Raw genomic sequence first — 26682 nt, 5'->3', positions numbered from 1 at the left:
AAAAAAAAAAAAAAAAGAAAAAAAACTCTGAATTTAAATGTGAGGTGTTGGGTCTTTGAAAGTATATTTCTTCTAGCGTGATTGAATTAAGCAGCTCCTGAGAAATGTTTTTAAAAACAACATCTTGGAGTGGGTGGCAGATTACAGATCATTTCCTTTGACTTGAGTGCCCTCAGATAACAACAGCCAACTCAGCTACCTGTTCTCATGGAGAAAAAGAAATCACATCATCCTGTGGCTCAGGGGAACCACAATACGTTTAATAGGGCTTCACCCTCTTCGCATTAGACCTGTGATTTGAGTTGTTTGTAGGGGTGGAACTTGCTCTTGGGCCTCCCCTTCCCTCTGCTGCGGCTCTCTGGTCCCTCACTGACCACTTGGGAACCTCCTGCCCCAGATGATGGTTCAGCTGGTCACAGCAGAGGGAAGCCCCTGAATCTGGGCAGGCACCCAGATGCTGTCCTGATTCTCCTGTGTTTGGGTTTTTAATTTCTTTGGTGTGGAAGGGGTGGTCCCTTCCGATTCTTCTTTTCCTGAATACCAAGCCTCATACAGTGTAAGTCATTTGCCAGTCTTACACCTTGTAGATATTGAAACTTAGATTTGAATCCAGTTCTTCAAACCTCAAATTCCATTTCCTTCTTGCTGATTCTCCTTGATTAAATGACATATGAGGCATTCATCTAATCATGTCTAGTGTTGTTCATCTACCCATTGGGTCAGCATTTTTATATTTATCCTGGACCTCTGTTCTCAGCCCCAGGTGAATCAGTGTATATACATTTTGCCTTCTTTTGTTGGTCTTTGTGCTGCGCTCTTTCTGATTTTTTGCTGAGTTCTGGTGTTTCTTTTCCTGAGCTCATACCTGGCCTTTGGTGAGACCCTGCAGTGGATCAGAATCCTTATAAACAAGGAAACAGGCATATGGAAGGTAGCAAGTAGGGAATATCTGTACCTGGTTGGCTCAGTTGATTAACATGCTGGAGGAACAGGTCTTGAGGGTTAAGATACTGGTCAGAATTATCTGGAGCCCTGCTAGGTAGCTGTGTGGGCACCCTAGGTCCTGAGGCTTTGCCTGTTCACTGCTTTACTGCAAGTTGCAAGGCTGGCCCTCCTTCCTGTTATGGGGCTTGCTGAAGAATCAGAGCCTCCTCAAGCACCCTGGTTCCATAGCTCATATGTACCCCAACAGAGGTTTAGTTCATTTCAGCAGTGCCCAGCTTCAAGGAAACAAAGGGGCTCTCCTAGGTAGCTGTTTGTGTTAGTCCGTTCTCACACTGCTATAAAAATACCGGAAACTCCGTAGTTTATTTAAAAAACAGGTTTAATTGACTCACGGTTCCACAGGCTATACAGGAAGCATGGCTGGGGAGGCCTTAGGAAACTGTAAAATATGATAGAAGGGGAAGCAGGTATCTTACATGGCTGGAGCAGGAGGAGGAGAGAAGGGGGACGTGCTACACACTTTTAAACAGCCAGATCTCCTGAGAACTCACTCAGTATCACAAGAACAGCAAGGTGGAAATCTGCCCCCATGATCCAGTCACCTCCCACCAGGCCCCTCTTCCAACACTAGGGATTACAATTCGACATGAGATATCGTCAGGGACACAAACCCAAATCGTATCAGTGTTTAATGTTCTACATTGAACAGACTTTTCTGCTTGGTTTTCAAATACCATTTCAAAATTACTTATACAATAAATAAAAGTCCTGGTTTTATTTCATCTTTACCAGAAATCTGATCTTGTAGGTCAGTCTGAGGTTTGGTGATGAAGATGCTGACTTTAAGGACTATTTTTCTGGGCCTCATGAAATTATTTTTCTTTATCACTTGCCCCTTGATTAACTCTGCTTGATACAGGCATGATCTGGACTTGTCTGAGAAGATCTGGCCCCAGAATCCCTGGGAAGCTGGCCCCATACCTGCCTTTGAGATTCCCTGGGGTCACCCTGGAATTAAGAATGCTCACGTACGTGACAAGTTCATGAGTGACCTCAGAGGTTGCCTTTATGGCCCAGGCCATCTCAAGAGACCTCTGTCTGGGCCCTTCCTTGTCTACAACAAAACCAAAATAGTTTAGTCCCTGCCTTTAATCTGTGTTTGTTAATCAGCAGTCATCTACCCCTTGAGATCTGTGTGTGCTCAGCCCAGGCAGTGGGAACTGTAGGGGACGATGTGGGTGTGAGGTGTGGGTGCCAGGGACCCTGATGTCTTGTGGCGTCCAAGGAACTGTGTGTCACTGGGAGTGATTGGCCCCCACAGCAGTGTTCTTTCTACCTTCATGTTCCTTGTAATAATGCATCAGCAAGCACGATCCCGGCCGTGAAGGGATGGACTGACACCATGAAGAGCCGCCACAAAGCAGCAGACAGGGAGAGAGCAAGGCCGGCTTGTTCTAGGGCTGACCTGGACCTGAAGGAACTGGGGATAAGAAGAGAAAGGGCAAGGCAGTGCCCTTGGCGTCCTGTGGGCAGCCCAGTTTGCTTTTTCGTGGAGAATTTTCCAGAAGTGGAGAACAAGCAGTTTTAGTTCTGTCAAGTTGAATTTACAGTGTCCCAGGCCTAAGTGATCATTCCACCACTCTTTAGGAAAGGAGACTGACCCTGGCAAACACTGCTCACGCATGGAAACCACTTATCCTAATCACTAACTGTCCTGCTGTTTGCTCATGCCAGCAAAAACCCGGGCGGCTGACTTGTTGGTGAATCCCCTGGATCCACGGAATGCAGATAAAATTAGAGTAAAAATTGCTGACCTGGGAAATGCTTGTTGGGTGGTAAGTAGAGTTTTCTTTCTAAAACACTTTGGTCTTGATTCTGTGTGCGAAGACACTTTCTGAATGTCTGTGTTGCTCTGTGGTAATGCAGCCTGTTCCCTTCCAGCATAAACACTTCACAGAAGACATCCAGACGCGTCAGTACCGCTCCATAGAGGTTTTAATAGGAGCGGGGTACAGCACCCCTGCGGACATCTGGAGCACGGCATGTATGGTAAGGACGGCTCTGCCCTTTGCTGCCATGGGAATTGGCTCGTTCCTTTCACACTCTGGATGGGGCTGAGTCTCTCTGAGGCATGTGACCTCAGTTTTTCTGACTGTAAGGGTCATCCGCCGTGGGCTGGGTGAGGGGAAGTTTACTGCCGCCGGCACCTTAAGAAGTGGAAGGATCCTCCTCAGGCGGGCCCTGGCTGTTTGGTGTGATTGTGGGCTTGTGAGAGAGACATGGTCTCTTCTTAAGGCCCTGCACAGCCCGCAGCCCCATGAATCAGACTCAGTTGTGGTGACACAGTGACTTCACTTGTAGTCCCTGAAAATTTGCAGGGTATAGGGAACTTTTCCCTTCACTCATGCTGTGGAGGAAGATGAGGTGACATCTCCCAGGGGAAGACTGCCTGAGGCAGGCAGGTGGGAGCCCCTCCAGGTAGCCTCTGCCTGGTCAACCAGACATGCAGGGTTCCTCACCTCTTCCAGACTGGAAGGGATTTCCCCAGATGCCAATGCATAATCTCTCTTCCCTTAGAAAGCAAGAACTAGCAGATATTCTGGCTTATTCTAGGATGTCTAGCCCCTTCTGAGACAGTGGCAGCAACGCCCACTCCCGCTGAGAGTCTGTTCCCAGAGTGGTTGAGATGGCGGCCTCCACAGGGCGGCAGAAGCCTCTTTCACGTGTCAGGCCTGTTTTTGCTGCTGGTTTTGTGCCGCACAGTTGCGTTGTCTCTAAACTCCTCTGGCCCTGCCGGGCATCGTTTGTTCATTGTCCCTGAACCTGTGAGTTGGTGAACACAAGAGGCTCCACGTCTGCGAGCCAGTTCCTGGTTCTCTTCCTCTGCCCTGTTTCCTGGCCCATTCAGCAGCTTTTTCTCGGTGGGCTTTACTCAGGCATGCTGTGTTGGGAAAGGTGGGTTGTTTGCTGTTGGGTTTCATGTTTTTTCTATTCCATACTGTTTTTTACCCACATTCTTCCAATATTTAAAAGAAAGGGTTGTGTGGAAGGCTTAGCATTTTTCTTCTCACTGAAAAAAAGGAATGCAGAATAAATAATGTTAATTTTCTGTTATTCAGAGGTTACTTTAACAATTCTTTTTAATTTACTGTGTTTTATCTCCTCTAATGTTCGGGTAAAAGCATTGTTTTGAGCAGATAGTGCCAGCTGTTGGAGAAAAAGAGGGTGCTTTGTGTCTTTCAGCTTTGACTCAGCATGATCTGAGTCAACACATGGCCAGATAGGTCCTAAAACAACAGGCCTTTCTATTCCCTCGTTGCTCTTATGGGTAATACCAGATAATTATGTTTAAATTATTAAAGGTGTTAAACTTCTTCCGTATCAAAACCCAAGTCCCTGCCTTAGCTAGGTATAGAAGAGAACAGTTAAAAGAACTGGTGGCCAGTGATAGTCACTTTGAACTTAGAGAGTGCTGTGTGGAGAGGCATTTGACCCTCTCTGTGTGACCCCAGCAGGCAGACTGAGACGTGGGAGTCAGTGGAACGGGAGCCGCGGAGACAGTGAGTGGGGGTCGGGGAGCAGGGGCCATTTCAGGATGTGGGGAAGGTTAAGTCACAATGGCCACTAGCAGCAGGGCTGCCCTGAATTAGGCACTAAGAACTCTTTCAACTCTGAAATGCTGTGCTTCTAATTTGGGGCATTAAGTTTGGTGATATAACCAGAAAAATAGGACACAGTCACAGATGTAGTGGGATAATGGAGCTGTCAGCACAATTTTACACCAGGTTATCTGTCCTGCCTTCCATTAGATGAACATTTGTCCCTCCATACAATTTCCTGTCCTGTTTACTTCTCGAAATGCTGTTTCTGTGAACAGTGGCATAAGTATCAGTAACAGGTTCCTAAGGAAAAGCCTTTCTGTCTCCTCACCTGCCCCCTTCCCAAGAATTAAGCATAAGCTCCCTCAGTGCTGTCAGGATGGCTTATGAGGTTTTCTTTTTCAGTTGGTTGTCATAAGGGAGTTTTGTTTTTTTGGTTTTTTTTTTTTGGAAAAGGGGCAGGCCCTCATTCACTGCCTGCCCCGCCCCCGAAAAGTCCCTGCTTTAGAGGTTTCTTTTGTTCTTCCTAGAGAACCTAGGAGCAATGAGGCAGTGTTTCTTACCTCATCTGTTCTGTTGTAGTGTAAAAATATTACATTTAATATATTAAATTTGACCTCATAATACCAAGCTGTCATAAGGTCACAGATGGTTCTTGGTGGTAAAGCCTATAGTCTTTGAAGGTTTTGTTTGTTTGGAGACAAGGTCTTGCTCTGTTGCCCAAGCTGAAGTGCAGTGGCACGACTATGGTTCACTGTAGACTCCACTTCCCAAGCTCAGGTGATCCTCCAACCTCAGCTTCTGGTGTAGCTAGGACTACAGGCATGTGCTACCATGCCTGGCTAAGTTTTGTATTTTCTGTAGAGATGGAGTTTTGTCATGTTGTCTAGGCTGGTCTCAATCTCCTGAGCTCAAGTGATTCACCCGCCCTGGTCTCCCAAAGTGCTCGGATTACAGGCATGTGCCACTGTGCCCAGCTCTCTTTGAGTTTTATAAATAGCATCAAATCTCACAGAGACTCTTTTGGGAATGAGAGCTGAGGGGTGGTAGCGAGGTTCCATTGGCTATTGTCGGGGAGGATAGCTTTAGGCTCTGCAGCTGGAGAAGCACAACAGAATGAAGGATCACAGCAAGGATATGTTGGTTTTGGACTGTTTTACTTTTCTTGAGTTTTGCTTTTTCTTGAGCTTTACACCTTCCAGGTGTAATTACATATAATCTGAAACTTCTTTGTAGCTGAAGCATTGATTTCTCTGCATTTATGTGTTAGAGTCCCGGATAGGACTTTTTATGAACTCCATGGTGAGTCCTGGTCAGTGCTATAGAAACAAGAAAAGCCATTCCAAGAAACTTCACCAGACTTCTTCGGCACTGGTCACATCACAGAACAAATAGCTGATCCTACTTGTTCAGAATCAGGGTACTTCGGCATAGGAGAATGTTTTAGGAGAGAGGCACTTGGTCTCCCAAGAATCCAGAAATAAGTAGGTCCAGGGAAAAGCTCTTTGAGGGAATTGGGCCAAGTGGAGAAGAATCCAAAGTTCCCAGGTATTAAAAATAATAATAAAAGTTATACTTGGGCCCAGCGGGGTGGTGCATACCTGTAATCCCAGCACTTTGGGAGGCTAAGGCAGGCAGATCACTTGAGGCAAGGAGTTTGAGACCAGCCTGGCTAACATGGCGAAACCCCATCTCTACTGAAAATACACGAATTAACTGGGCGTGGTGGCACGTGCCTGTAGTCCCAGCTGCTCAGGTGGCTGAGGCAGAAGAATCGCTTGAACCCAGGAGGCAAAGGTTGTAGTGAGCCAAGATTGCACCGCTGCACTCCAGCCTGGGCAATAGAAGGTTATACTAGGAGTACCTGAGTTGAAGGCAGAGGTTTTTCATTGTAGTGTGCATTTGCCCTGCTGTACATGTCGTATTGTTAAGAGAATCTAGTCACTCTCTAAAAACGGGTAGCATTACAGCCTGCATCTTCCTTCTTCCTTTAAAAAAAAAAAATTATTGGCCGGGCACGGTGGCTCAAGCCTGTAATCCCAGCACTTTGGGAGGCCGAGACGGGCGGATCACAAGGTCAGGAGATCGAGACCATCCTGGCTAACACGGTGAAACCCCATTTCTACCACAAATACAAAAAATTAGCCAGGCATGGGGGCACCTGTAGTCCTAGCTACTCGGGAGACTGAGGCAGGAGAACAACGTGAAGCTACCCGGGAGGTGGAGCTTGCAGTGAGCTGAGATTGATTATGCAACTGCACTCCAGCCTGGGCAACAGAGCGAGACTGTCTCAAAAAAAAAAAAAAAAAAAAGAAAAAAATTATTTCATTGATTGGCTTCTATACATGTTTTCTTGGAAATATAAGGGTGCTAATCAAAATGATCATTTTTTTCAAAGAATACATAGCTGACATATTTTGGCAGTAAGAAATATGTACAAAACTGGGCGCAGCGTAGTGCGCCTGTAGTCCCAGCTTCTCTAGAGGCTGAGAGAGGATCTTTGGAGCCCAAGAGGTTGAGTCCAGCCTGGATAACATAGTGAGGTCCCATCTCAAAAAATATGAAAGGAAAAGAAATGGATGTGACCTGATTGAAGTCATTTTGAAAATTAATTCAAAGAATTATCATAGGGCTCAAGGCAGGGGTTGAAAAGCAGCTTGGAACTTGATCCAAGCTTTTCAATCCTCGTCGTCCCATTCGAGTTTTCAGATTTTTCTCTTAGCTTGTAAGATACTGAGGTGATTGTCTCCCAGGCTGGAAGGACTCTCCTGGCCATTAAGCATGTAATCTAGTTGTTCCACTTGGATTTGGGGCCAATTATGAGGTTTTCCTGCCCTCATCTGGGATTGGCCCAGCTATCTTTTTTGTTTATTGAGTGGAAAGGAGAGGCCCTACGTAAGGGCCTTCCTGCGTTTTCTGCTGGTGCCTTCGGGCATCCACAGTGCTGGGACCACCAGCTCACCATGCTGAGATGTGACGTGTCTGTGTCCTGCTCAGACCTATGCCAGGTTCAGGGCGGGATCCTGAGTTCATAAACTAATGCTTACCGCATGGACAGCTGGCAGTCATCTTGTCACCATGCCTCCTTCCTTCAGCTGATTCACATGCAGTCTTTTTTTTAAAAAAAGGTGAAAAGATGTGGTCCTGGGCTGACTGTCCCCCTCTTGGTTTGTTAAAGACAGTGCTAGGAGAGGTGGCCCCTCACCCAGGCAGGTGAGTCTTCCCTTAAGGGTGCCTTCCCAGCACTGTGTGGTCATTGAAAGAAAAAGAAGGTAGGTTGATGCAATGCGATTACCCCAGAATTGGCTCCTTGGGGCGGGAGTGGGGAGGGCAGTCACAGATCCACAGGCATCAGTGATTGGGCTTCTGAGCACCTTTTGGGATAGCAAGATCCATTCAGAATAGAAGCAACTATGAGAAAAGCCAGAAATGGGATTTAGCTTATTCTTTTTTTCACTTTTAAAGCATACTCTTTGATCAGCAGAGCAGTAGCAGTTGCCATTTTTGTATATTGTTACCAGCTTAAACTCATGTTCTTGAGGATTTTTTTGTGAGCAAGGGAAATGGGAACAAATGGCCTTCTCTACATGCTGGCATGCTGAGGGACAGCCAGTGGCCACCCAGGAAGCCAGTGCTCTGTGACATCCACAAAAGGGTCTGCAAGGCCATATGCGTCCTCTGGCCCTGGGGACAAAGAGGGTCTGTTTTGTTTCCAGGTTTTCCTTTGGTTGAATCAGAAGTGAATGAAATGATGATGAAAATAGATGATGAGATGCTGAAAATAGTCGTCGGTTACTAAAACATGAAGGTCTTTGCCTAAAGGACGCAGCAGTGTCTGCTATACAGAGGCCAAGGCTGTTATAGTGGTTGAGGCAGGTGCTGGAGTCAGATGGGCCTGGTTGAGTCCTGGATTGAACTCTCGTTCTACCGTTTATAGAGTGCATACTGTGCTTTGCCAGGCCTGCACACAGGTGCGGCTGAATCACTGACGTTTTGGTTTTGCTTCCTGCAAAATGAACAGAATACATAGCTCTTACATCTTTTCTTAGAAGAAATGTAAAGATACTTCTGAAACTTCTTTGAATGTGGAAGAAAGAAAAAAATTAGTATTGAGCACTTTTGGGAGGCTATTTTGTTTGATTCAGATCTTCATAAAGTGGCGGTCTCTTCTGTAAGGAGAAAAAGCTTTTGACTTGGGGGCCAGTCTCTGAAGTGCTTAGCATGTCGTCTGTTGTATCCTAGGCATTTGAGCTGGCAACGGGAGATTATTTGTTTGAACCACATTCTGGGGAAGACTACTCCAGAGACGAAGGTGAGTATTAGTGCCTGCTGAATACCTCGTTCTGGGTCTCCTGCCAGCCCTGAACTTCTGTAGAGTACTGTATTTTTGTACTGAAATAGAGCCATGTTTTTGGTTTTCAAACACCAAATTCAGATGCTTTTCCTTTGAGTTTGACGCCCCCTCAGTCTCAGTGAATGGGCAGAGCCTGTCTGGTACAGGCAGCACTCCAGTGAGCCCTCAGGGGCCTACACCAGCGGCTCTTCCTGGCCTTGCACGGGGCAGGAACCCAGCTGGCTGAGAGAGGACAGATGATACAGACCTGAAACCTCTCTGTGGTCCTTTCGACTATTGATGTGCTGCCCATTTCTCTGTCCTGTTTGGGAGCTGAGTTGAAAACCCAGGAATTCTGGCTTGAATTCCATCTGTAAACCTGACCATCTCCATGCTTATTTGCTTGCGTTGCTGGGGTGGCCTGGGGTGAGCTGGCCTCAGTCACTGTTACTGCTCCTGGTGGTGCCTGAGGCCTGCCATTCCTACAAACCTCTGCATGGATGTGCTGCAGACACTGTTGATTTGAATCTATTTCTGATTTTTTACTAATTTCAATTTTTCCCTCTTCTTTTATCCCATCCTTCCCTTTGCCCCTCCCATTCCCATATCCTTTTTTCTCTCCTCCATAGACCACATAGCCCACATCATAGAGCTGCTAGGCAGTATTCCAAGGCACTTTGCTCTGTCTGGAAAATATTCTCGGGAATTCTTCAATCGCAGAGGTAGTACCTCTTCTTTTTGAAAAGCGCCACGATGCAGACAGAAACTGAAGAGCAGCTGCTGATTTTAGCATTAATGGTGACAAAGGCATTTCTTCTAAATTCAAAACGCAACCCAGCAGAATTCTTGTGCTGATAGAAAAGTTGTCAGGGAAGACCACATTTAGCCCTGTGCTGCGGTCACCCTGTTCACCAGCCCCTCTCATGTGCCCTCCAGCTCTGGATCCTGAATCCAGCAACGTGAGGAAGGCCTGTACTTTTGGTCATTCAAGTTGCGCTCTGTTTCTGTCTGCGCGGGCGGTAGTAGTGTCTGCATGCAGTGTACTGATTAAACTGTCGTGTGTTTCTGTTTTGCTGGCAATGTTTCCCAATGCAGATCACATAGCATTGATCATTGAACTGCTGGGGAAAGTCCCTCGAAAATACGCTATGTTGGGGAAATATTCCAAGGAGTTTTTCACCAGAAAAGGTAACGGTATTTATGCAACACTAATTTTCAGCATAGTCTTCTCCCGAAAGGAGAAATTGTGCATTCGTGATTGGGCAGTGGAGAAAGATCTGGAGTTTCACAGCTGGGGAGTTCTTCCGAAGAAAGCTCTCAGGAAATAAACCTGACCCATCTGATACCTGGAGTAAGAATTTTGTAAGAGAACAGCATTCCTAATAGCATTTTTCTCTTCTGCTTCTCTCTTTTCTTACTCCAAGTTACCAATCTGTATATTCATATATTTATAAAAAGGAATTTAGATGATTGTTAAAAGCCAGCTAGACTTATCTTTTCGTTTCTTATGTCATGGACTCTGTAGTGGAACAGAGGTGGCCTAGAGACTGGACTTAATGAATGTCCAGGGACATGGCTTTTGGTCTGCCTGGGTTATTTCTGTAGTGGGTGTAGGCCTATGAAATGTTGCGTTCCTCACATTCTTAAAAATCACATCCTATGTTCCCAAAGCAATTCTCCTGCTGCAGCCTCCCAAGTAGCTGGGATTACAGGTGTGCCACCATGTCTGGCTAATTATTTTGTATTTTTAGTAGAGACGGGGTTTCACCATATTGGCCAGGCTGGTCTCAAACTCCTGACCTCAAGTGATCTACCTGCCTTAGCCTTCCAAAGTGCTGGGATTACAGGCATGAGCCATTGTGCCCAACCTGCTATACTTTTTTGTGATGAGTGTAGTTGGTCCTTTTACTTCGTATTTTTCAGGTTAGATTTTTGTTTTTGGATGTGACAGCCCTTAATAAAGAACTTTTAAAGTTGATGTGAGTAGGACATGGACTTTTAGAAATTTCTGAAAGTCCTAGATGCTCTGTCTCCCTCACTTAGCTAAATTTGGAGAACCACATTGATTTTTTTTTTTTTTTTTGAGATGGAGTTTCGCCCTTGTTGTCCAGGCTGGAGTGCAGTGGTGTGATCTCAGCTCACTGCAACCTCCACCCACCCTGGGTTCAAGCGATTCTCCTGCCTCAGCTTCCCAAGTAGCCAGGATTACAGATGTCCACCACCATGTCCAGCTAAGTTTTTGTATTTTTGTTGGAGATAGGGTTTCACCATGTTGACCAGGCTGTTTTCAAACTCCTGACCTCAGGTCATTCACCCATCTCGGCCTCCCAAAGTGCTGGGATTAGCGAGGTGTGAGCCACCACGCCTGGCCTCAAACTGATTTTTTATTTTCCTATGAGATAAGGAATTTTTGTGGAGTAGTAATCTTTATTACTCACTTTGGTGAGGTTTGGCTACCCAGTCCTTATATTTAACTTTAAATTACAGTTTCCTGTTCAGTGTACAAGACCTGAGAATGGACTGTGCTAAAGATGGTGGTTTCCTGCTGCACTTACTCTGGGCAAATTGACTACACCTCTCAGACTTTATAGGATCACCTGGTGAAGGCAATTTGTGAAATATACAATTAGATGTAATTATTTTCCTCATTACCTTTAAGACTTAGCACAGGTATTGTCAGGAAAAACCATTTGTCAGACAATCAGTAATTATTTTTGGTTCTGAGAATCTGGTCTCTGAGTCTAGGCCATGTTAGCCAGGCACAGGGTTCCCCTCCCCACATGGAGACTCACAAGCACAGGCCCAAGTGGAGTCAAGGGCAGGAAAATGGCTTTGCTGTTAAGCTGTGTTTAGTAATGGAGCTGGGGCTTAAACCTGCTGTGAGAATGGCACATCAGGTAGTCTGTGAACTTAAGTTTCCTCATCTGTCAACAGGGGTTCTTTCGGGTTGGCTGTTAAAAGAACATATAAGAGGGTGCCTTTACAGCACTGGGCACAGCTGGAGCTGTTATTATTGGTAAAGCAAAGCTATGAACAGGAAAACACTGGAAGCTTATGAACTTCTATACAGCAGTGTTACTGAGAAAACAGGCTGAATTTCCCTGGGAAACTTAGAGAAAATGTTATTTGAAAATAATTGGGCTGGGCATGGTGGCTCATGCTGAGGCTGAGGTGGGTGGATCGCTTGAGGTCACAAGTTCGAGACCAGCCCGGCCAACATGGCAAAACCCCTTCTCTACTAAAATATAAAAATTAGCTGGGCGTGGTGGCGGGTGCCTGTAATCTCAGCTACTGGGGAGGCTGAGGCAGGAGAATTGCTTGAACCTGGGAGGCAGAGGTTGCAATGAGCCGGGATCGTGCCACTGCACTCCAGCCTGGGTGACAGAGCAAGACTCTGTCTCAGAAAAAAAACAAGGAAAAAAACTGTGAATTATTGTGGCCTGGGATTCAGTATGGCCTGGGGAATTGTGTTTTTATTGAAGGCAGGCCCTCCCACATTTCAGAATGTTTCCAGAGCTGGTGGGGGAGATGGCCTGGTCCCTGGGGCACCGTGGCTGGTAGGTGACTTGCTGTGAGTCCCCAGCTGTGGGTCAGATGGGAGTTGTGCCTGGCCTATTATGGAAAGAGAGAACATGATTGACTTGTGATGCTCTAGAGGGGAAGGAGAGACCTGAGAGACATGGGGCACAGCATCTGCTTGGGCACCATGGTTTGCTGAGCCTCATTTTCCACTGTGGTCATCTGGTACGGTGAGGACCAACAGCAAAGTCACTCAGGAATTGTTCCTTTAATTGGAACCTTTCCTCATCAACAAAGACCCACTTAGAGTGACCTGCCTCTGCATTTGTCTTTTTTTTTTTTTGAGATGGAGTCTTACACTGTTGCCCAGACTGGCACAGTCTCAGCTCACTGCAACCTCCTTCTCCCGGCTTCAAGCAATTCTCCTGCCTCAACTTCCCAAGTAGCCAGGATTACAGGCACCTGCCACCATGCCCAGCTGATTTTTGTATTTTTTAGTAGAGACAGGTTTTCACCATGTTGGCCAGGATGGTCTCAAACTCCTGACCTAAGGTGATCCGCCCACCTTGGCCTCCCAGTTGCTGGGATTACAGGTGTGAGCCACTGCGCCTGGCCATGCATTTATTTGTCGTTGTTAATTGTCTGTCTGTTGGGGGGATCGAGGACTCCATACTGGAAGGAAGAGGGACAGAAAGAGAGGCCTTGAATGATGAGCAAGCGAAGTCACTGAGTTGTTGGAAGGAGGGGCCTGTAAGCGGCCTGCAGGCATGGAGCTGGTGCAGGCATCTGCTCTTGGCCTGTCACTCCTGTGATGGTTCCTTTTGTTTCAGGGAGAGCGGCCTGCATGTGGCCATAAATGGCTGGAAGGCAGCTTCCACGTGGGTCTTTCTGTCAGCAACCTTGCTCCCTGAGACAGCTTGTGGATGTGTATCTCCAGGTTACCGCCATCACCACAACATATGCTTAGGACTTGTGTGATCGAGTTCTTTTTGAGCAGCTTATTTGAAGGTAACCTGCAGAGTTAAAATGCATTTGGCATCCTTCTTAATGAGAGACCAAAAATATTTTGACTTGGTGTTACTGTGGTACCTACAGTTCTTTTTTCAGATGTAAGAGAGCATTTGTGACTAGGTGAGAAATCTCCTGAAATGACTGAGAATTGGGGCTTCAGTTCTTTCCTGATTATAATTTCTAATGGCAGTAGAGATCAGAAGGAATTTAGGGTTTTTACAGAAGTCACAGGATAACCTTATGAGGAATGACGGCTCGTCATGGAAATAGATTTCATCGTGTCTCTCAGGATGAGGGGAATGGCTTGCTGCATGAAAGATGTGTTTTGGCATGTTCCCCTAAGTAATAGGTGAATGTACATTTTGGAAATAATGGAATCTTAAAAGTAGCCATTGAAACTTTTTTCCTAAAATACCTAAAATACTTTGTGCTAGAACTGATAAAGAACAAAATTTAAAACAGCTATTGATATGCCTCTCACCTTTGAAAGCAGTTACTGATGGAGAGTGCCTTCCCAGGAGGTTTTCCCGCTCTGTCTCCTCCAGGTCAGTGGCAGATTTTCATCCCTGCCACGTGGCCAGAGAAGCGTGGGGTCTGTGTGTTAAAGTTGAGCATCAAATGCAGCTCATCTGTCTCCTCTTGTGTATAATTCAAGAAGCCATGATCGTTACTAGTTTGAATCATTCTTTGGCCAGAAAGTTAAAAAATGAGCTATATTTTTGGTCAGGGAATGTAATTACAGCTCTCACCCTCTTAAGGATAATTTGCTGGACATGAGCCACCAAAAAGCATTAAGAAACTAGTGTGTTGAGAGGTGGGCCAATAGAAATCAGCATGTCCATGAATTTTTTTCCCTGTCCTGTCTTCAAGAGGTGGGTGGTCCCCAGAAGCATTTCAGCCCTCAGATCATGGTAGAAAAAGTAGTGCAGCCGGGAGCAGACCTCACTGGGCTGGTCACCAGGGATTTCTCTGACCATTCAGCAGGTGCATTTTAGTAAAAATTGCTGCGTTGATAATGGGATCATCAAAGGAGACAGTTTACTTAAACAAACAAACAAACAAAAAACTGGTCTCTAGATGAGAGCATCAAGTGTGTTGGGATAAAAGAGAGTGATTATGTGTGCATGTGTGTGTGCCTGCGTGTGTGTGTCAGACTACAGACCTTAAATACAATTGAACATTTCAAAAGCAAGACGCTTCTATGCAGCAGCATAAAATCCACATTTCCCCGAGTCAGGGACAACATCAAGAAAAAGGTGAGAACTGAGGGCTAAAACCCAGGAGCTGAGTTTTAAAAAGAGATAACCTTATTCTGTATTTTTAATATTTAGTGTCTGAGTTGAACTTGTCACAATGTTTTAAAATTATCTCCTGAATACCTAAAAAGCAACAGATTCTTTTGATGCTGTAAAGAGCAACGAAAGGTCTTTCGTGGGCATTTGACAACCTCACGGGCTGGGCGTTGTCACTGCCACTCCTCTTGTTTATCCCCCCATCAGGTGATGGGCATTTGGTTTCCCCCACTTTTTGGCTATTATGAATGATGCCACTATATGATCATTAATGTACAAGTTTGTGTGCATTAAAAGTTTCCATTTCTCTTGAATACATGTGTGAAAGTTTAAGTATAAATGTTTAAATTTTGATGAAGGCCAATTTATATACATTTTACAATTTATGCTTATGATATCACATCTGATTGCCTACTTCAAGGTCATGAAGATTTACTTTTCTAGGAACTGCTTAGTTTTAGCTCTGAGGCATATGATCTGTTTTGAGTTGATTTTGTATGGGATGTGAAGTAGGGTTTATACACATTTTAAACTCCAGTATTTACGCACATGTGGTTGTCTACTTGTATAAGAATTCATTCAAATCTCTTGATTGTCTCTTGCTTTGTATTGATATTTCTTGGTAGGTTTACTTTCTACGTGCACCTAATTGATGCTCATCAGTTTTGTATCATGGTTTGCTTTGTAATTACCACTGTTCATGTACATATAGTCTAGGATTTGCCTTTAGAGTCTTCCTACATGTAGTGTGGAACCTCGTGGGCTGCTTCATTTAATTCTGGAATATGACAATTTCATGGATAAAATAATATATTTTCCTTCACAAAGCACTTTAAGATTCAAGAGAAGAATAATAGAACTTCCCTGTTTCCTTAGATGGTCCAGAACTGGCCAGTACAGCTGCTGTCACAAAGCCTTTGCTCTGCAGAAGGAGCCTTCCTCAGAGCCTGCTTCCTGCTGGCTTTCCTCGGCTCTGTCAGGCTGTTTGTCAGAGCACGTTCAGAAGCCGGAGGGGCTCCTGGGGAACAGCACAATTGGCCGCCAGGCTCATGTTTGCCTGTGTGTGTGTGTGTGAGTTGATACTGAGATTGACAGCTGATAGTCACAGGAAGGGTGAAGTGATATTCCACATTCTTTAAGGAGGACAGGCTAGAAATGGAACTTTAAAAAAATTAAAATTGTCACAGTTGTCTTGTTATTTGCAAAATTGTTTCAGTGAAACACATCTTCATATATTTTCTTTTCTTTTTTTTTTTTGAGACGGTCTCACTCTGTTGCCTAGGCTGAAGTTCTCTGGTGCGATCTCAGCTCATTGCAACCTCCGCCTCCTGGGTTCAAACAATTCTTGTGCCTCAGTCTCCCCAGTAGCTGGGATTACAGGCGTGCACCACCACGCCTGGCTAATTTTTGTATTTATTAGAGATCGGGTTTCACCTTGTTGGCCAGGTTGGTCTCGAACTCCTGACCTCAGGTGATCTTTCTGCCTTGGCCTCCCAAAGTGCTGGCATTACAGTCATGAGCCACCACGCCTGGCCGATAACATTTCTTTTTTTTTTTATTTTATTTTATTTTATTTTACTTATTTTTTTTTTTTTAATTATACTTTAAGTTCTAGGGTACATGGATAACATTTCTTTAACTTGTTAGGGTGCTACTTTTATAATAAAAGCAAATGGTGAAAATGTGTTTTTAAAATGTGCTTTCCCCTCTTATTCTTAATTATCATTCTAAGTGATGGAGGTGTCTCCATTTCTTGGGCATCGTCTGCAGGGCTGGAGCTGGCTCATGGACTCAAGGCCACCACTCACCCAGTGAGGCCACTCTTGTGTCGGCTAGCAACAGGTACAGAGTTGGGGGCTAGGGCTTTGTGTTTGAGTAACCTTATCAGGGACTTCCAGGGCAAGGTTACTTCTTATATTGAGCTTTAGGGTTTGTACACATCATCATTATAGCATCTAGATGCATTGATTTTCCTTTGCATTATAAAGTTTTTCCACACAAAAAGTTCACACTTTTTTTTTTTAGAGGCGGTTCAGTGTTTTGTTATATTGCAGTGCTGCTGTGTGCTCAGGACCATCGGTGTTTAGGACTGTCCTGCATATACTGTTGTTTATAGACTGCTTCTTTGCACATACAGTCTTTACCTTGTCAAAAGTAGTTATATATTTTATGCTGCCCCTTGCAAATATTTTTACCAGTTTACAGTATGCCTAGTTATGGATGAATAGTTTCTCATGGCCGTTCAGTGTTATATTGTTTTGCTCACTGTTACTGTGCAGCTGTTAAGCATTTATAGTGGTAAACCTTATCTTTTCATGGAAGATTGTACTTAAAAGATGCCTTGTTGATGGATCTTAGTTTAACACCTGGCCTCTCAGAAATAGGTTCCTTTACTATTCTCAGCAGACAGTGCTTCTCTGTATTTGCCTTTATTTGCAAACCTGGAGAGTATTTATTCTGAGATAGAATAGATTAATGTCATAAAAGTTCGCTCTCCTTCCCAGAGAACTTGGTTTAGTCATGTGCGCGCTTTCTTAGTTTGCTTCACTGTTGCTGTGGTGAGATCAACAGTCTAAATCAATATAGTCATATTACAGAAAATGTGGAAATTGAAATTACCTACTAACAAAAGCTGGTGTTTTGATTCACTTGATTTCCATCTTAATGAGCGGTTTTTTTTTTTTTGTTTTTTTTTTGAGATGGAGTCTCGCTCTGTCGCCCAGGCTGGAGTGCAGTGGCCAGATCTCAGCTCACTGCAAGCTCCGCCTTCCGGGTTCACGCCATTCTCCTGCCTCAGCCTCCCGAGTATCTGGGACTACAGGTGCCCGCCACCACGCCCAGCTAGTTTTTTGTATTTTTTTTAGTAGAGACAGGGTTTCACCGTGTTAGCCAGGATGGTCTCGATCTCCTGATCTTGTGATCCGCCTGTCTCGGCCTCCCAAAGTGCTGGGATTACAGGCTTGAGCCACCGCGCCCGGCCAATGAGCGTTTTAATAATCTTGTGATTGTCTGTAGGACATAGTTTGACTGTTCCTTTACTGCCTAATGTTGTACCATGATCTTCTCCCATGTTGTTAAGTAATACTAAATACTATTAAGTGAATCTACCTTGGTTTTCTTTTAACCACCATTTTACTATTATTGGCTCTTTGGAATTTTGCAAGTACATATAATTTTGTGCCAGCATATATTAGGCATGAATTTGGGGCGGTGCAACCAGGGTTTATCTCCTTGGGCTGGATTCCTAGAGCCGGAATTTTGGGCTTAGAGGGATAAACTTGCGGTCTCTGCTCTGACTTTGTTTTTATGGAGACTTATGTTTCCTTCAACAAGAGATCCCTTCCTGCCTCTAATATTGCAGGTTCATTTCTTCATCAACACAGACCTGATGTCTAGTCTGGATGTGATGCTTAACTCTATCTCCAGTCCTCATATTGGAAACAGAAGCTTATTTTACATCCCAGCCCCTTTAGCAAGCAGTCTTAGAGATTCTTTATGCAGAACCCTGTGCAGAGCATGATTGCAGCTCTGTAGACATACTAGTGTGTAAGATCACGTTTCACAATAGACGCAAAAGAAGAGCCGTTGTGGGTAGGATTGTAGGCTCCTTCCCCTTTTGTTCTTACAATTTTCTGTAATGTTCTTTTCTTTTCATTATGTTGTTTTTTTTTGAGACGGAGTCTCGCTCTATCGCCCAGGCTGGAGTGCAGTGTCCGGATCTCAGCTCACTGCAAGCTCCGCCTCCCGGGTTTACGCCATTCTCCTGCCTCAGCCTCCCGAGTAGCTGGTACTACAGGCGCCCGCCACCTCGCTCAGCTAGTTTTTTGTATTTTTTAGTAGAGACGGGGTTTCACGGTGTTAGCCAGGATGGTCTCGATCTCCTTACCTCGTGATCCACCCGTCTCAGCCTCCCAAAGTGCTGGGATTACAGGCTTGAGCCACCGCGCCTGGCCTCATTATGTTTTTAAAGGGGAGGGCTTTTCTAAATTGACTTGAATGGGTGAAACAGAACAAGCCTCCTGAGAACACCTTTGTGAGCAGAGCACTGATTATCTATTGATGCATCTCATGAAAAAAACTTACTTTGTTAAATTATAGCAATTGAAAGTCAGCCCTTGTATGAAGTGTGCCGTGCAGGTGCCTGAATGCCTCTCCCTCCCCCCGCCGAGACCTGGCTGCTCTGGGGTGTAGGCACAGGGGAGTGTTTTCCTCTGCAGAAGCTGCTCAGGGTGCACTGAGGGGCACGTAAGGAGGTCTATGGGCAGGGGTGGGGGGTCTTGTGAAAACTTCAAACAGGCAGAGAAAATGAGTTATTTACAGTGAAATTATCTGGAGCTTTTGACAGTTTATTGACTTTTTGAACAGGGTTATGGGGAGACAGGGTTTCACTTGCCCTCTTCCAGGCTGGAGTGCAGTGGCATGACCTTGACTCACTGCAGCCTTGGCCTCCTGGACTCCACCAGTGCTCCTGCCTCAGCCTCCTGAGTAGCTGGCATGTACCACCGTCCCCAGCTACTTTTTTTCTTTTTCCTTTTTTTTAAGTGGAGACAGGGTCTGGTCTGTGTTACCCAGGCTGGTCTGAAACTCATGGGCTCAAGGGATCCTCCTGCCTTAGCCTCCCAAGCAGCTAGGATTGCAGGTGTGAGCCACCGACCCCAGCCCTTTTTTGCAATTTTGACTTAAAAATTACCTTTTTTTCTCTTATGAAATGACCATTACAGCTTGTAGGCCATTTACTAGCTTGTTCGTCATTCTGTTATGTCAACCAAAGCTGCCTGTAACCCACACTTTTCATACTGCAGCTAGCACAGTTTGTGAAACGTAACTTCAAGATTTACAAATTAATGTCCTAGGATCTTAGATTTTACAACAAATGCGTAGACATGAATGGTGTTTGATTTGGGTTGGCCTCAAGTTTGCAAATTTTATGAAAGATCCCAGGTTGAAATGAGAGTGGCTTGCTTCAGCCTTTGGAAAAGAAAACACTCTAGGCAAAGTGAGCCCACTCCACTTCCTTAAAGAAACTTAGAACTAATGTGAATGAACTCTTAACCTCTATTTACATCCACCAGGCTTACTTGAAATATGCCTTGGTCATATGTGCATGTAATGATTACTGCCTAGCGGGGAAAAGCTGGTGTCCTTTGTTGTTGCCGTGTAAGTGTTGAGCAGGTGGTTGTCCGCTTCATTGAAAAGAGCCTAACTAGACCAACAATGGGGAATGCAGATTTGGAGCTTTCTTGACATTGGCCTGTTTTTTCCCCTGTAGGAGAACTGCGACACATCACCAAGCTGAAGCCCTGGAGCCTCTTTGATGTACTTGTGGAAAAGTATGGCTGGCCCCATGAAGATGCTGCACAGTTTACAGATTTCCTGATCCCGATGTTAGAAATGGTTCCAGAAAAACGAGCCTCAGCTGGCGAATGCCTTCGGCATCCTTGGTTGAATTCTTAGCAAATTCTACCAATATTGCATTCTGAGCTAGCAAATGTTCCCAGTACATTGGACCTAAACGGTGACTCTCATTCTTTAACAGGATTACAAGTGAGCTGGCTTCATCCTCAGACCTTTATTTTGCTTTGAGGTACTGTTGTTTGACATTTTGCTTTTTGTGCACTGTGATCCTGGGGAAGGGTAGTCTTTTGTCTTCAGCTAAGTAGTTTACTGACCATTTTCTTCTGGAAACAATAACATGTCTCTAAGCATCGTTTCTTGTGTTGTGTGACATTCAAATGTCCTTTTTTTGAATGAAAAATACTTTCCCTTTGTGTTTTGGCAGGTTTTGTAACTATTTATGAAGAAATATTTTAGCTGAGTACTATATAATTTACAATCTTAAGAAATTATCAAGTTGGAACCAAGAAATAGCAAGGAAATGTACAATTTTATCTTCTGGCAAAGGGACATCATTCCTGTATTATAGTGTATGTAAATGCACCCTGTAAATGTTACTTTCCATTAAATATGGGAGGGGGACTCAAATTTCAGAAAAGCTACCAAGTCTTGAGTGCTTTGTAGCCTATGTTGCATGTAGCAGACTGTAACTGCTCCAAGGAGTTGTGCAAACTTTTCATTCCATAACAGTCTTTTCACATTGGATTTTAAACAAAGTGGCTCTGGGTTGTAAGATGTCATTCTCTATATGGCACTTTAAAGGAAGAAAAGATATGCTTCTCATTCTAAAATATGCATTATGATTTAGCAGTCCCATTTGTATTTTTGCATATTTTTAAAAGTACTTTTAAAGAAGAGCAATTACCCTTTAAAAATGTGATGGCTCAGTACCATGTCATGTTGCCTCCTCTGGGCACTGTAAGTTAAGCTCTACATAGATTAAATTGGAAAAGAGAAACGTGTTCATTGTGTGGAATGAAAAAATACGTATATTTTTTGAAAAGCATGATCATGCTTGTCTAGAACACAAGGTGTGGTATATACAATTTGCAGTGCAGTGGGCAGAATACTCCTCACAGCTCAAAGGTAACAGTGATCACTTTCATTCCATAGGTAGCTTTACGTGTGGCTACAACAAATTTTACTAGCTTTTTCATTGTCTTTCCATAAAATGAAGTTGAGAAAATGATTTTCCCTTTGCAGGTTGCACACAGTTTTGTTTATGCATTTCCTTAAAATTAATTGTAGACTCCAGGACACAAACCATAGTAGGCAATACAATTTTAGAATGTAATATATAGAGGTGTATTTAGCCTCTTTTAGAAGTCAGTGGATTGAATGTCTTTTTATTTTAAATTTTACATTCATTAAGGTGCCTCGTTTTTGACTTTGTCCATTAACATTTATCCATATGCCTTTGCAATAACTAGATTGTGAAAAGCTAACAAGTGTTGTAACAATAATCCATTGTTTGAGGTGCTTGCAGTTGTCTTAAAAATTAAAGTGTTTTGGTTTTTTTTTTTCCAGACATTGCCTTGGTCATTGCCCTGTAAATGATAGAATCAATGAACATTTGCTATCAGAGTAGTATCACTAAAACTAAATACCAGCATTCCTGTTGCAGCAGATGTAGTTGTAGAACATACATTAAGGCTTATTATAAGGAAATCATTTATTATTTTTTAAGGGCAGAAGGGATTTAGGAGAAAAGCTACAGTATAGATTGATTCTCTAGAATTTCAGTGATCCCTTTTCATCCATGGTTCATCAAAAACATACTGACTGCATTTGTTTGATCATTGCAAACTTAAAATAGCATTTGCTGTTAGGAAACAAGACACATAACCCTCTTAGGAATTACCATTACATCTCATACCACAGTGAGACAGAATGGATCATTCATTCATTTCTTTATGAAATGTGCATGCTAAGTTTTTCTAATGAGGCTGTAGGTTTCCATGTAAATTCTATGATAGATAGTGGCTGTAGACTGGTGATACTATCCATGATTTCTGTAAGAAACATCCTTACAAGAACCATAGAGCACAATTTATATCTTCCCTAAGTGTAAAAGGATTTTTATCAGGGTGGTAGTATACTTGAATGAAATTTGTCTAATGCAGTTTTTGCTCATGTTGGAAAATAAACTAGATTATAAGTTTTTACAGGTGTGTCCCTTATGATAAAACAGCCTGGAACAGTTGTTCTAGAAGGAATATACATTTGTATTAGGCATAATACGGTTTTATCAGATTCTTGGCAGCTTGTTGATAAAGAATGCACAAAAACTAAATGAGAACCAATGGTTATGCTAAACATTCTAACTAGCTCTCTGACTTTAGTTGAATGTCCTGTCTTTTCCTTTATGTAGTCCATGTGAAATCTTCATGGAAAATGACAAGCAGTGGATCACATACATGTTTATAGCAGATACAGGAGCTGGCTATCTGGAAATTGGCAGACAGAACTGCCCAAAGGCAGAGAAAAGGTGGATGTAAGATCTGCAGAAAGTCATAAACTTTTTAGGTGAAAACTAATTTATTGACTTGCTTCTTCCCATACCTGGACCACACATAACTAGTTACCAGGATAAAGGAGGGAAACTTTACACTGGAGTAGGGAACTTGTTTCTATCCATAGTTCAGATTATTTCCTAAATTCTCCTTTTTTCTCCCCCTTTTAAATAAGCTGAATGAAATTTTGGTAGAAGACCATATTTGGGAGTATATACTTCATCAAGGAATCAAGTAAGATTCTTCAGTTCACACAAAAGCTTCTGTATGCATATTTCTGTAGTAGGCACATTTCAAGCCAGTGAAGAATTTAAACTGCTTAGAAGGACAGACCTTTTAAGAAGAATATTTATATTTCACACACTAGTTACCTTTATTCTGTTTGAAACTATCAGGATAGATGATGTAAAACTGTTTCTTCTCAAATGTTTCTTTACTATAAATACCATACATAGAATTTTGTTGGACAAATCGAGGATGGCACACTTGGCCTATGTTCTTCTAAAATTTCAAGCTGATTAGGATTGAGCCCTAAATGAGCTGCGTTAATGTACCATTGTCTGTCAGCTAATTTTCAAAAGGAAGTAGAAATTCAAAGTGTGAAAACATGACTGAAGGAGGTCACTCAGTCATTTTAGTGTTTACTTTCTCTGATGCACAGAATTTGTATCCTGTGCCAAATTATGTCAGGTAATTGGATGATGAAAAATGTGTTGATAAACAGTGTCATTATTATTGGATGTACTTACTGAATCCTCCTCAGAGGTAGAAGACAAAGGCTGGGAAATTTTACTTTTTCCAAGATTATAACTAGCATTTTATATTTTAGCAATAAAAACGTTCACTTAAGAGGCCGTTTTCATTTCACTGAGAGATCTAGGAATAATGCCTTTTTTCTTTAGTTTTGTACACCCAAGACAAGTTTTCCTGTTTTGGGCAAACTACCCATATTTTCAAACAGTTGTTGCACATTGTATTCAAGAACTACTGTAATGCATTAGTGGTCTGGATTCATTTTGTATGATGCCACATCCTTAATTGACCCAGCACGACCATTTCAGTAGTTTCCTATGGCTCCTGCAAAAATGCAAACAACCCCTTGCTGCCTCCTGTTGCTGAGGTAGTAGTTGCTAAAGAAAATTGAAGGCTCCTTACAAACTGTATTTGAAAACTAGAACTTCTGTAGAAACACACAGACCCCGATCTTAGAAGTTGTACAGGACAATTTGGTAAAACTGACATAATTGTGATTTATTAACATGAATTAAAATGCCCAACCAGTGCTTCAATGTGACAGTATATTTAAAATAAAAAAGAAATTAAAGGTCATATACTGTACTACTTTCACAAAGATCACACAGTTTTGCAAAAGACTTCTCATATGTACAATGCTATATATCAAATGAGAAAAGCTGTAAGCAATTATATACGCAAAAGAAATGCAGTATTTACAGTTTGTCAGGAGACACTAGAAATCATCTATACATTAAATTACATTTTGCTTGCAAATAACTGGTAAAACAAAAATGAGCCATGTCCACACCAAAATATAAAAATCTGTATTGCCATTTTTATACCTAAGATGCATTCACAGAACTGCTGCTGACAGGAAAGGGGAGAAAAGAAAAGAAAATCCTCATAGTGCCATTACTTAGCTGAGTACTTAATGTGTAGGTATAAAATAATAGAACATTCACTAAATGAATTTAACTGCAACAATAAAATTTAAAGATCATACAGCATCAAATCAGCATCAGATCTTCCAGAAAAAACAGCTGGAATGTTCACTTACAAAATAAAGATACCTAATACTGGCTTAACAGCACATTTTTTAAAGGAATTTCAAAAAGCAAAAATGAGAAAAATACAATGAAATAGCACTGGTGTTTTTTATACAAAGGTTCATGTACAAGCTTTAAAAAGTACCTTAACAGGTACATATGAAATATACAGTTTATCTTACAGAACATTTAAAAAAATGTTTTTGGAGTCCATTTTAATGCCACCCTGACCCATGGTAATTGTTTTGAAATGTTGGTGGCACCTGTGCTCTGTGAATTGGAATCTGTCCAGGCACTGGAGATGCCTGCTGAGGTCCTTGAACCCCATGTGGCAGGGCCACAGAGCCAGGATGAGGACAGAACCCTGAAGCAGTAGGTGTTGGAATACTGTTTGGTCCTTGGGGCTGGAGATGAGGACCTGTGACAGGTATTGGACAATGTGGCCCTGTTCCAGAAGGCTGGTGCTGGGGTCCCGGTCCCAAAGTGGTATGATGTGTAGCTTGTGAGGGATACGGTGGTACAGCTGGATGAGCACTCGAAGGAAAAAGTGGAGGTCCTTGATGAGGTGGGTGGTGTAAGGCTTGAGCCGATGTGGTATGATGCCCAGAAGCCAAAACACTGGAAGGTGGCGGCGGAGGGGGTGGTGGGGGTGCTGAATTTACAACATGCTGGTGTTGTGCTTGTAGACCTTGGAGTCCTGTGGAAGGATGGGGTGGTGGATGGTGATGAGGGGCAGGACCGGGAGGGGGTGGGGGTGGGGGTAAGTGGTGTCCAGCAGTTTGAGAATGAATATGCGACCCAGGGGTGACCGCATGAACAGGCCCTACTACATGTGCTACAGAGTGTTGCTGATGGGAATTTGGCTGTTGTACAAGGTGCGGTCCTGGAGCGGGCGGTGGTGGAGGTGGAGGGGGGACTACAGCAGCAGCAGTTTGATGGTGAATGGTAGGGTTCTGAGAGGGCAAAAAATGCCCTGGAGTCACATGATGTCCTGGAACTGTTTGCTGGCTTGTGGTGCCAGGAAGTGCTTGATTTGGTCCTGATGTAAACACAGTTTGTTGAGAAAGACTACCTTTGAGCTGATTATAATTCTGAAAGGTTGCAGAGGGCTGCTGGTTTTGATAGTAAGACGACGAAGAAGGAGGTGGAGGAGGTGGAGGGGGTGGTGCCGTGCTGTTCAGACTTTGTTGGTTAAACTGACTGTATGTTGCTGCAGATTGTCCTGAGGGTGTCTGTGTAAATAATGTTCCAGAAGTTGCCTGCTGAGTATTGGCTTGAAGGTTCTGTGCTGCTGGATAAAAGTTTCTCTGAGGCTCTCGCTGAGGTGTTCCAACTTGAGGTGACTGTGAATGATGAGGCCTGTAGGGAGATCCTAACTGCTGTGAAGGAGGCTTTGGTGAAAGATAACCATGCTGTACAGGTGTGTGAGGCGTGGATGACTTTGGAGGATTTTCTAGGTGAGGTGATGGAGGACAGTGCAACTTTGTTGGTGCAGAAGGCAGCTTTTGTGAAAGTTGCTCAGATGAATTACGAACGTGTGTCTGAGGAGGATGATTCTTTGAAAGTGCTTGGCTGTTATTCGACAGCTGTTTTTGTTGGAGCTCTGTTTTTAGGTGAACACCGTTTTCAGCTTCGGATGCAGTAACTGTGGAGTCCCATTGGGGATCTGGTTTTGTGAATATTTTCCCGTGTGCTTGAGCAGGAATTACAGATCCAGGTGAACCAGGCTATGAAGAAAAAACAAATTACATACATTTAAGGAACATTTTGTGTACCTTGAGGTTTATTCTCGTTGGTATTTAATACTACCTAAATATTAATTTTAATGAGGGGCAGGAAATAACATCCCGGATATGTCAGTTGTGGAGGCTTGGGATGTTAAAAAGCCAGTATTTTTCAGTTGTTCCAAACAGTTCTGAGAGTGAGCTTAAAGTGAATTCTCTGGGTTAACTTTTATTGAAGACAAGTTGAGGAAATAATTTTCTTTAACTTTACTCTGTCTTTTTACCCCTAAGCAATGAAACCTGTTTTTGAGACTTACTCTGAAAGAACTCCAATAGCAAGTTTCAATTTTATAATTGAAATTTCTATACCCAACCTAAGGATAAATTGATTTGGGTAAATAAACTTGCTCCCTCAAACCATTTTGATTTTTAATACCTTTTCATTTTCCTTATACACTGTTCAGATATAAATAAACCAATATAAGACTGTTTATCATCAAAGAAAGATAAATCTCAGATTCCTTGTCTTTAGTTTCCAATGATATACATGCCATACTACATTATTACATCT

General features: G+C 43.3%; 2 protein-coding genes across 5 annotated transcripts in view; one reads left to right on the top strand and one right to left on the bottom strand.

The window, feature by feature from the left end:
* SRPK2 (SRSF protein kinase 2) overlaps positions 1-22258 on the top strand; it is a 198001-nt gene extending 175743 nt beyond the window's left edge. For 2 of the 3 annotated variants that reach the window (XM_011927759.1, XM_011927758.1), the window contains 5 exons: positions 2680-2780; positions 2887-2994; positions 8787-8856; positions 9507-9599; positions 19969-22258. In XM_011927759.1, the coding sequence (XP_011783149.1) occupies positions 2680-2780; positions 2887-2994; positions 8787-8856; positions 9507-9599; positions 19969-20153 (557 nt within the window). In that variant the 3' untranslated portion in view covers positions 20154-22258. Of the gene's footprint in view, positions 1-2679; positions 2781-2886; positions 2995-8786; positions 8857-9506; positions 9600-9972; positions 10066-19968 lie in introns of all 3 variants that reach the window. The other variant, XM_011927757.1, reaches the window with a different exon arrangement.
* A 682-nt stretch (positions 22259-22940) lies between these two features.
* KMT2E (lysine (K)-specific methyltransferase 2E) overlaps positions 22941-26682 on the bottom strand; it is a 100623-nt gene continuing 96881 nt past the window's right edge. For both annotated transcript variants that reach the window (XM_011927755.1, XM_011927756.1), the window contains one exon: positions 22941-26114. In XM_011927755.1, coding sequence (XP_011783145.1) covers positions 24603-26114 — 1512 coding nt within the window. In that variant the 3' untranslated portion in view covers positions 22941-24602. The remainder of the gene's footprint in view (positions 26115-26682) is intronic.

Source organism: Colobus angolensis, unplaced genomic scaffold (genome assembly GCF_000951035.1).
Source record: "Colobus angolensis palliatus isolate OR3802 unplaced genomic scaffold, Cang.pa_1.0 Scaffold74, whole genome shotgun sequence".
NCBI lineage: Eukaryota > Metazoa > Chordata > Mammalia > Primates > Cercopithecidae > Colobus > Colobus angolensis.
The sequence above is the reverse complement of the archived record's forward strand: the minus strand, read 5'-3'. Positions and strand labels throughout refer to the sequence as shown.